General features: G+C 40.0%; 1 protein-coding gene across 1 annotated transcript in view; it reads right to left on the bottom strand.

Moving 5' to 3' along the window:
* The window catches only part of CNEP1R1 (CTD nuclear envelope phosphatase 1 regulatory subunit 1), a 21,900-nt gene extending 15,314 nt beyond the window's left edge, over nt 1–6,586 (bottom strand). The window contains exons 1-3 of the mRNA XM_007946966.1: nt 6,562–6,586; nt 5,399–5,470; nt 2,544–2,617 (exon numbers count right to left, since the gene is read on the bottom strand). Coding sequence (XP_007945157.1) covers nt 2,544–2,617; nt 5,399–5,470; nt 6,562–6,586 — 171 coding nt within the window. The remainder of the gene's footprint in view (nt 1–2,543; nt 2,618–5,398; nt 5,471–6,561) is intronic.
* Between the last annotated feature and the right edge of the window lie 4,412 nt (nt 6,587–10,998).

Raw genomic sequence — 10,998 nt, 5'->3', positions numbered from 1 at the left:
AAAAAAAAAAAAAAAAGAAGAAATGAGAGGCTGAAAACATCAGAAGCTCCAAAAAGATGAGATCTGGAATACCCTAATATTCCAAAGGAATGTCTTCTTAAAACCTGAGAACAGTTTAATTGCCACTAGCCGACCATGTTTTCTGTGGCCTGTACAATGTTAGCAGATAGTGTTTTAATTTTAATTAGGTCAGTCAGTGTTAGCCTCCTTTCCTCCATGGTAATAATTAACTACAATCAAACAGCCATTGTTCCCTTTTGCTCAGACTTTCATATACTTTCCAATTTGCCTTATCCTTTTCTCCCTGGTTTATTCTGGCTAGCTACTCACTTTTGAGCCTGTAACTCCTGCTACAGGAACAATTGGTGGTTAAACCTCTGTCAGGTTTGAAGCAGGACTTTGAACCAGTTCTTCCCTGATTAGTCATGGCTGATGAAGCAGAACCAAACAGACTGAATTTGTAAAATGTAGGTGATCAGAGTAATAACCAGAATAGGAAAAATTGCAGGTTGACACCCTGCTAGAAACTTAATCTCTCACTTGGAAAATAAGGAGTGTGTGTGTTGCAAAGCAACCAAATCTCTTGACTGACAGAGGCAGAAACAGTGGTGCCCAGCTCAAAGACAGTGGTGATTAGGCCACTTTGAATGGGTCACTGTCCACAGTACTGCCATAATCTAATCTCCCACATTAGGCTCCTGAAAGGGCTCAAGAGGCCTCTTCCAAGTCTCCCCTCACAGGGCCTTGATCCGTATTTTTTCCCATTCTGGTTACCATTCTAGTACACCCACATTTTACAAATTCAGGTCTGTTCTGATTTTGTAGTGTTGACCATAAATGAACCGGTTCGAATGGATTCAAAGCCCTGGTTTGGGGTAATTAAATACTGAAATATAAAGAATCAACCCTTCAGCTAATAGCTTTATCCTCATCTAATTTAGAAAATTATATTAACTACAGAATTTTTCGCCAATTTCAAATTACATTTAATTCTGTGTGTTTTATTAAGATCTCAAATAGTTGAAATCAGCTTATATTTTTCCCAAATAGAATTCAGACTCATTTCCCAAGATAGACCTTTTCAATCTTCTTGCCAGCCTCCTTCCACTCTTCCCCTAAAATTGAGTACCAAGCACAGCCTTAGGATCAGATTTTTATAAACGAGAACACAGGAGAGTTTCCTGTCTGCCATGAAAACCCTTCCATTAGGTTAAAGTTCCATCATCAAGCTCTCCTGTCTTTTTCATCTCCACCTCATTTAGACTGATAACAAAAGCCTTAATAATAGGTTTTTCTTCTATAAAACCGGAAAGATTATAAATAAAGCTACTAGAGGTAGTCTAAATTCAGTTTTTTTAAAAAAAGAAAGGGATCTTTAAGATCTATAAAAATTAAACCATCACTACTATCTAAATAAAGCTGCACTGGTAAAAAAATAAAAATAAATAAAAAATCACCAAAAAACTGGAGACTATAAGATCTCTAACAAAAAAGCTTGCATTTGAAACCAGGGCAAAAGTTAGTAGAAAGAGGCAGAATTATAAAAAACATGCAACCAGCTTTGATCAAAGGGTGTTTTAAGAAATAACCTTATAAAATCTGTTTCTGCATTTGGTACAGTCATTCTTGGACAGAGTCAACTAGGAGATCACTCAGTATCTCCTATATTAAACTTTAAGCAAGAAATTTTTTTAAAAAATAAATGCTAATAAAAAAAAGTTTTGCTTTATCATGAAATTGACTGTGACTTTCTTGGTCAGGTAATTCAGAAACTAATTTATAACTCAATTTTGGTGACTTTGCTAGACCACACGGCCTATATATCAGTAACCTGGTTTCCCTCTTGATTTTGATTCCTATTCTAATCTGTATTTTATCTAGTCCTAACTTTTTATTAGATTTACATTTTGCTATTTTCTCATGTGTGTTTCCTCTTAGGTTATGTCAAATATTTTATGGAACAAGGAAAGGTATTAACAGAGATGATCATATTGAAAAATGCTGTAATTTTTAAAAGTGGGCACCAATGACATTAAATGAGCCAAGCAGAACAACAACAACAAAAATTTCACATTGAAATATTTAAAAATGTATTACAAAAGTTCATAAATGAATGAGGAGTATTATAAGTGGAATATTTCTTTGGTCTTTTTCCCTGTTGTGTGCTGTTGAGGTGATTCTGACATAGTGATACTATAGGACAGAGTTTAATTGCCACATAGGGTTTCCTAAGCTGCAATCTTTACTGGAGTAGCTTGCCAGGTCTTTTCTTCTGCAGAGTGTCTGGTGCGTTCAAACCACTGACCTTTCAGCTAGCAGCTGAGCTCTTAACCGCTGTACCACCAGTACTCCTTGTAAACATAATTACAATAGCCAGCCAAAGTTTTCCTTAAGCAAATTAACATGCGGCATATTTTTAAAATAATGACTATTACTATTAGTAGTAAGAGGTAACAATTGAATAATACTTTTACAATCAATAAAACATTCCTATATCTATTATCTCATTTCATCTATTAAAGATTTAAAAACAAAATTTCTACCTTTTGTGTCTCGGGATCTATTAACCAGTTCCAGGCACCAGTAGCTGTACAGACAGATACCACTATAAGAAGCACTGATGAAAGATAAACACGAAATTAGTAAGCAAAACCCCGCGATGCTTGATACTACCACCACCAGCTTCTATTACGTGACAACCAGAGGATGCAGTATTTTATTAAATGGAAATGCACTGAGCTCAGAAATTGGTGGAGACTTGCCGTATGACTTGGAAGGAATTTTCTTAAACATTATGAACTTAATGCAATTAAGTGAAGATGACACTGTCTCCCTTGTTTCTTAAGTCAGAATGTACGAAGTTGAATGAAATTGAAAGCAAAAAGAGCCAAGATAGTTAATTCTATGTTATGCAATTTGCAATGTGCTTTTGTGCTGATCTTATAAATCCAAAAAAAAAAGCCCCCTTTCATTTCCTAACTTAAACAAACCAAACAAAAGCTGCTTTTTTGAATGCACTGAGAGGTCTAACTAAAGGATCTGCCTGTGGACAACAGCTTGCCACTGAATTAAACAAAGGTCAGTGTTAGGAAGTGTGGAATTAGTGGGAGTTCTGGTAGCATAGTGCCTAAGGCACTTGACTGCTAACCAGAAGGCTGGTGATTCAAACTCATCAGCCACTCCTCGGAAGGAAGGTTGGGCAATCTACTTCCATAGTGATACTGCCTGGGCAACCCAAGGAGGGGTCACTATGAGTCGGGTCCAACTCGATGGCACATAACAACGGCAAATAACAACAACAACACTAATTAGTAGGAGCTCTGGTAGCATAGTGTCTAAGGCATTTGACTGCTAACCAGAAGGCTGGCGGTTCAAACCCACCAGCCACTCCTCGGAAGGAAGATGGGGCAATCTACTTCCGTAGTGATACTGCCTCAGAAACCCAAGGATGGGTTGCTATGAGTCAGATCCAACTCAATGGCTGTCAATTTGGGTTTTTTTTTTGGTTACACTAATTAGTATACGATTTTCTTTAAGGTACATACAATAAGTTCAGAGTATAAATTACAAATAGTAGACTTAGGAATTGTTTCTTTCTCCAATGAAGCTGAGATTATTTTAGAAATTCTAAATAGATCTTAAGTAAAACTTAGTATGTTGCATTACTAAGCAATAACAGAGGGACAGTAAAACTAAGTCAATATGCTGGGGATCAAGACAGTTACTGTCTTTCAGTTGGGATGTATGTATTTTTAAAATGCAGAAACTAAGCTGCAAAGAAAAATAGAAGCACAGTAATTTGCGCTAGAATTCCTGGTACCATATTTTTCAAATATGTAAACCACAGAAAAACAATCTCATTTTACATACTTGGTAACAGAATTAAAATTTCAAAATAACGTTCTAAGTTAAGAACAAATTAAACTCATTGTCTTATAACTCTGTATGTCTGGTAGGAAATTTACTCTTATACAGGTATTTTTAGAAACTGATGCAAAAGCAAAATTAAGACCCATTTAGATGGGCCTTCTTACAAATGCCTTCAGTTGTGTGATGCTTTCCCTAACTGATAGCACTTATAAGCAAGCACCAAAACCATGAATCCAAAAAACGTAAAATACATTCCTTATACGGCATTTTATAAGAAAGCATCATACACATTTTAAAAGATTCTTAAGTAACAGTAAAGCAAAGTGTTCATAAGAGGCCCCTGGGTAAACCAGGGAACAGGAGAAAACGATTCCTCATGAATTCTCAGCAATCATAATTTGCACTGTATCTAATTACAACTTTGCAAATAGAGCTCATAAAAATTACACAAAATATCTTGACATAGGAAAATATCCCTCACTTAAATAGTGCTCTTTAAGGTTCACACAATGAACTACACTTTAAAATAAAGTACGTCTTCAATGTGTTCACTGCCCCATCTTCTTCTTGGATTAAATTTCAATACAGGAAGTCCCCAGTCACTTAAGTCTAACTTAGAGGTACTAGCCTCTAATGTTATGTAAAGTCGACCTCACTTGGGAAGAAGACTGAAACAATTCCTACTCCCAGTAATTCTTTATCACCATCACCTTTATTTCAGTGTTGCCTTTAAATCACTGAAAAGGCTTAGCACCTTTTCTTGCACTAAACCCACTGCAATCTAGACTATTCTGACTAACAGAGACTCTGTAGAGGAGAGTAGAACCATTCCATAGGGTTTCCAAGGCGGTAAACTTTTACAGCAGACTGCATCATCTTTCTCAGATGGAGCAGCTGGTGCGTTACTGACATCACCATTTGTGTATCTGTCTACAATTCTTATATATTTCCTTGGGGCACTAACTAGTTCTTCCAAATCATATTTTGCAGCATATCTTTCAGGTAGGATTATATTATCATAAAATTAAAAATTATATCATTATATTTATGAATAAACAATAATAATGTTTTCTCCCTAGGTCAGCCTCCAAAGCAGCACAATTATGATCTGCTAAAAATATCAACTAAGGGAAGTTTTTTCCCATTCAATTCACAACCATTACAACTGTACATGCAATTAAAAAATATGATTTTTCTCAATACATTTATGCTCGTTCTTATCAAAGCTGTAATATTCACTTAATAAAAAAATCATGTATTGTAATGGAAAAATAAAAATTAAACTACACAAAACAGATCACAAATTTCTTCAAAAAACATCTTTAGAAAACAAGGTTTAGAGTAATAAAGTTAAAAAAAAATTGTCAAAACAAAAGGAAACCTTATGGTTTAGTGACATCTTAAATACAAGAATTTGTTAATCAAAAGTTTTCCATAGAAGCAAATAGCTGGTAGGGAGGAATGAAAGTTATCAACTGTTAATTTCTTTTTACTGAAAAAAAAAAAAAAACAGATTCTGGGAACTTACTTCTCCAACGTCCAGTGGCAGGTTGCAAACAATGAATATATTCAGTAAGTCTTCTCTCAAAAGCCTTGAGATCTAGAAGAAAGGAGACCCATTTTCTAATTAGCCACTCTTACTAGTTTGACTCTATTACGATGAAATTTTACATATTGGAATTTCTTCAGCTCTTAACATACTAACTTAAAACTGCACTTTGTTTACACAAACAGCCTTAGGCACTTGACAAAAACACTACTCTTCTTTAGTTTTAATTTCACTGTAAGGAAACTGGCTGGTTCATTTTTAGAAACTTCTTAAAATGGTAAGTGGAAAATCACCAGCAGCCTCAGCCAGTGCCAAAAAGCTAGATTTGGGGGGGTTGCAAATAGGAAGGATCAAAATCAGGTCGACTCTCTGGGCACCAAGAACTTTTTATTAGATAAAACAAGGTATTAATTACCAAACCCCAAAGTCATAGAGATCTATCTGGCTGCAGTTATGCGTTTCCTATTTCGAGCTCTTATATTTCATTAACGGTGTGGCTTGCTGTCTGGTCTTACTGGACTTGTCGCTGCTAACGTCTCCGTGGAAGGGGTGTGGAAAGACACTCCCTTCTCCTCCGAATGGGTTACAGGTGATCTTCGGGGAACTAGCTAAGTGCCAACGCCTTTTTCTAAAAGACAGAAGCTACCAAGGTGCTCCCTCGGAATGAGCAAGGTGGGGTATCATTTCCGCAGCCACATTCTTTGAACTTTAAAAAGAGAGTTGGGGGCATTTCCTTGTGCCGGCAGGATTCCAGAAACCCCATGAGGAGTTGGGAATATAACTCGTGGGGCGATCGGAATAAAATGAAGATAAAGTGAAATAACATTTGTAAGAACGCACAACGTGCAAGTGTTCGTGAGTAAATGAAAGTAGAACCGGGAGGAGTCCCACAGGCTAAGCTGGGAGGGGGCGGAGGGACTGAATCGCCGCCCCTGCGACCGCGGAGGCCGGAGCGCCGGAACCGGCGTCTGCCCGAGTCTGGCCGTCCTTTGGACCCACAGGGCACCCCCACACCCCAGACTCCGTTAGTCCTTCATCCGCGGCCTCCTCTTCCAGAGGCGGGGTCTCCGAGGCTCCGGCCCCTTGGCTGTCCGGCTCGCTATCCGAGCACGATCGGGGCGGGCCTGGATGGCCCAGCCTACCTTCCGCCTGCTCCAGCGAGTTCATGTCTGGCCGCAGCTCCGGTCACCGCCGCGGCCCGGTCCGCATCGCAGCTCCTCGACCCCCTCCCCGCCGCAGCGCCAACTCCCACCCCCAACCGCTCCAGTCTGGCCCCTCCCCGGTGCACCGCCCCTTGCTTAGACCCGCTCCTCTCATTGGGCACCTCTGCCAAACCCACCAACTAAAACAGTTTATTATTGGCTAACTCTGGCACTGTCCTCGGGGGCCTAGCGTCGGACGGTCAGTCGGAGGGACCAAGAAATGCCTGTGGCCGGGCTGGCATAACGCTGGTGCCACCTCCTGCCAGAGGGAGAAAGTGCAGCCTTTCTAGGCCAATTCATTCTTCATTCCTCAAATATATATTGAGCTCCCCACTGTGTGTTCCTAGTAGTATTCTGTACACTGAGGAGCTCTGGTGGCGCGGTGCCTAAGGCATTTACACTGCTATACAGAAGGTTGGAGGTTCAAACCCCTTAGCGGCTCGGTGGAAGGCAGATGAGGCAATCTACTTCCATAAAGATTTATCGCCTCAGAAACACAATGGGGGTCGCTATGAGTCAGAATAGACTGGATGGCAGTGGGTAGTGGGTATGTGCTAACCAGAACACAAAGCAGTGAGTTTCCTTATTTATGACCAGCTCTTTCCTAGTTGGAGCTCTGGTGGCATAGTGCCCAAGGCACTGGCTGCTAACCAGAAGGTTGGCTGTTCAAACCTACCAGCTGGTCTGTGGAAGGAAGACTGGGCAATCTACTTCCATAAAGATTTATCTCCTGGGAGACCCAAACTCAATGGGGGTCGCTGTGAGTCACAACCAACTTGATGGCAGGGAGTTTGGTATTTTTTCTTTCTTTTTGGTCTTTATTAGTTACGTAATATTTTATTTTTATTGTGATTTGGGTGAAATTTTACAGAGAACATTGGTTTTCCATTCAACAGTTTACACACATTTTGTTTTGTGGCATTCGTCCCAATCTCCACATTGTAACAGCACTTGTCCCACTTCCTCCCGGTGTTTATCATTTCCCTGCCACCACTCTTTTCCCTTCTTTCCTACCCCTTCCTCTTCCTGGGCTTTAACCCTGGGTGAATGCTGCCCTTTTGAGCTGGTATGGCTGATTATTCTAGGGAGTGCTGCTGCATCCCTGGGACTATTGTTCACCTTATGGAACTGTCTGTCTATTGTTTGGCTGAAAGTGGAGGTGTGGGGGTGAGTTCAGTTCCCAGCTTGAAAGGTATTTAAAGGCCATAGTCTTGGGCATTCCACCAGTCTTCATCAGACCAACTAAGCCTGGTCATTTTTATGGTTTTGAGTTTTTCCCCCACATTTTTCTTCCACTCTACGCAGACTTCCTATTATGATCCCCTCCAGACAGGTCAGCAGTGGCAGCTGGGCACCATCTAGTTTTTCTGGTCTCAAGGTCGAGGAGGCTGGGGTTCATGTGATCCATTAGTCCTTTGCATCTTTGATTTTCTTTACTCTTCTTTGCCGAGGATGAGGAGAGAACAATAGTTGTACCTTAGATGGTCACAGCTTTTAAGACCCCAGTCACTACTCACCAAAGTAGGACGTAGAACTGTTTTTATGGACTATGTTATGCCAATTGATGTTAGTGTCTCCCAAGCCTACCTACGGTCCTGGGCCCCATGCCCAGTGATCCATTCCATCAAGGTGTTTAGTTATGACTAAAAGATTTTTTAAGTTTGCCCCCTGTATGCTACATTGGATTCATGGATATATTTGCAGCACATATAAATACATATGTAGTTAGTATCTTTGTCAAACTTGTATGTATTCATGGGTATAGTCTCATTCATTTTCCCACCCCTGTTGAGCGTGAGTGTCTGTCCACTCGTAGATCATTGTTATTACTGTTATCACAGGATTGTGTAAGAATATTCACCTCTGTTGCCTTGAACTCTTGTGCTCCTCCCAGTGTCTTCCTTTGCCTTGATCAGTTTGTGCTGACCTCCCCTCATGGTACACTGCCTTTCCCGTCACTCAAATTAATACTGTGTCTACCTTCTAGTTAGTGAATTACTCTCCCATCCCCTCCCACCCCTATAACCTTCAAAGAATGATTCTTTCTGTGTGTAAATCTTTCCTTTTTATAGTAATGATCTCATACAATATTTGTTCTTTTGTGATTGACTAATTTTACTCAGCATGATGTCCTTTAAGTTTTTTGCCAATACCTTAACTATGCATTTCTCCCTTGGTTAATCTTTTTTGTGTAACACAACTTTTATAAACCATAAAGGAGGTAAAGCAACATATGCACCCAAGTAGCCATTACTTATGAAAACCTGTTAAGTTCCTCAAAAAGTTAAATACAGAATTACCATAATACCCAACAGTTCTTTTCCTAAGTATGTGCTCCAAAGAATTGAAAGCAACACTCAGACACTTGTGTATTTATTGCAGCATTATTCATGACAGCCAAGAACTGGAAACAACCCAAGTGTCCATTGACAATGGATAAACGAAATATGGTCTATAAATACAACAGAATATAAAGATAAATGAAGTTCTGATATATGCTATGACACAGATGAAACTTGAAAACATGATGCTAAATGTAATAAGGCAAACTGATAATAAGCTGGGTTGGAAAAATGGTTGCAGCAGAACAAAAGGACAAATACTGTATGAACTCACTTTTATGAAGTATCTAAAATAGGCAAATGCACAGAGAGCAAAGTATTGGTGGTTGTCAAGGGCAAGCAGGAGAAGGAAATGGGGAGTTGGTGTTTAAGGGATGCTGAGTTTCTGTTAAGGATGATGGAAAATGTTGGAAACAGCAGTGATGGTTGAACAACATGGTGAACATAATGAATGTTACTAAATTGAAGAAAATGAGAACAAGTCCATGAGAGCCAAAGTACAACCTTGAGTATATCCCACCTGAATTTAGAGACCATTTCAAGAACAGATTGGATGAACTGAAGACAAGTTGTAGGATGACATCAAGAACATCATATGGGAAGAAAGCAAAAGGTCATTAAGGACAGGAAGAAAAGACCAAAATGAATGTCAGAAGAGACTCTCAAACTGCCTCTTGAATCTACAGTGGCTAAAGCGAAAGAAAGAAATAATGAAGTAAAATAGGTGAACAGATTTCAAAAGGTGGCACAAGAAAACAAAGTAAAGTATTATAGTAACAAAATGTGCAAAGATCTTGAGTTAGAAAACCAAAAGGATTTTCACACATTTCTCAAGCTGAAAAACCTGAAGAAAAAAATTAAACCTTAAGTTGCAATACAGAAGGATTCTAGAAGGATTCTGTGGGCAAAATATCAAAAGGAAGCATCAAAAGAAGATGGAAGGAATACACAGTCACTGTACGAAAAAGAACTGGTTGACATTCAACCTTTTCAGGAAGTAGCATATGATCAAGAACTAATTGTACTGAAAAAGAAAAGTCCAAGTTGCACTGAAGGCATTAGTGAAAAATAAGTCTTTTGTCAGTTTGTTGTACTGTGATGGCTTGTGTGTTGCTGTGAGGCTGGAGGTTGGAGGTTATGCCACCAGTATTTCAAATACCAGAAGGGTCACCCATGGTGCACAGGTTTGAGTGGAGTTTATAAATTAAGACTCAGAAGAAGGAAAGGACCATCTACTTCTCAAAGAATTGGCCAGTGAAAATCTTATGAACAGCAATGAAACACTGTCTATTACTGGAAAACATTATGAATAGCTGTGCAACATTGTCCAATATAGTGCTGGAAGATAAGCCTCTCAGGTCGGGAGGCACTCAACACATGATTGGGGAAGAGCTGCCTCCTCAAGGTAGAGTCAACCTGCTAAAAGGGCAAGGTGGCCACATCTTCTGACCTCCTCTAACCGCACAAGGAAAACAGAATCACTATCAGTAGCCCAAAGCCTATTCCTGCGAGGCCAGACATGCTGCCTCCCTCCAGCCCTTTTACCAACAGTTCCTCCCAAAACAGTTACCACCTCTCTCTCCTGGGTTCGATAATTCGTTGCAGTGGCCACTCAGAACTCCCAGATTATGAGGTTTATTAGGGAAGCACCAGGCTACAATTCAAGTTCAGGAAAAACGCTCAGTCTCTCTCCCAGCCCACCATCTCTCAGCCAAGTCTCTCAAAGTCTCTCTCCCAGCAGTGCTTGTCCCTCGGTGTCTCACTCAGCAATGCGTGTCTCCTTCCTAGCAGCGTGTGTCTCTCAGGGGTGTGTCCTTCCTCAGCCAGCAGTCAGAGAGAGACTACTTCTTCTGCCTCTAGGAGGCCTCCTTTTGAGCCTGGCAGAGTGGCCAAACCAACCATTCATAACATCAGAATTCTAAGCACTTGAGAGAGAGCAGGAACCTCCCAGAACATTGCGTTGTGTTGCGCCCAACAGAAATACCCCAGGTGGTTAACTTTTACAATCAGGAGCTCCTCAGTTGCTCACAGCAAA

This window comes from Orycteropus afer, unplaced genomic scaffold (genome assembly GCF_000298275.1).
Source record: "Orycteropus afer afer isolate SDZICR_OR568_19922 unplaced genomic scaffold, OryAfe1.0 scaffold00009, whole genome shotgun sequence".
Taxonomy (NCBI): Eukaryota; Metazoa; Chordata; class Mammalia; order Tubulidentata; family Orycteropodidae; genus Orycteropus; species Orycteropus afer.
The sequence above is the reverse complement of the archived record's forward strand: the minus strand, read 5'-3'. Positions and strand labels throughout refer to the sequence as shown.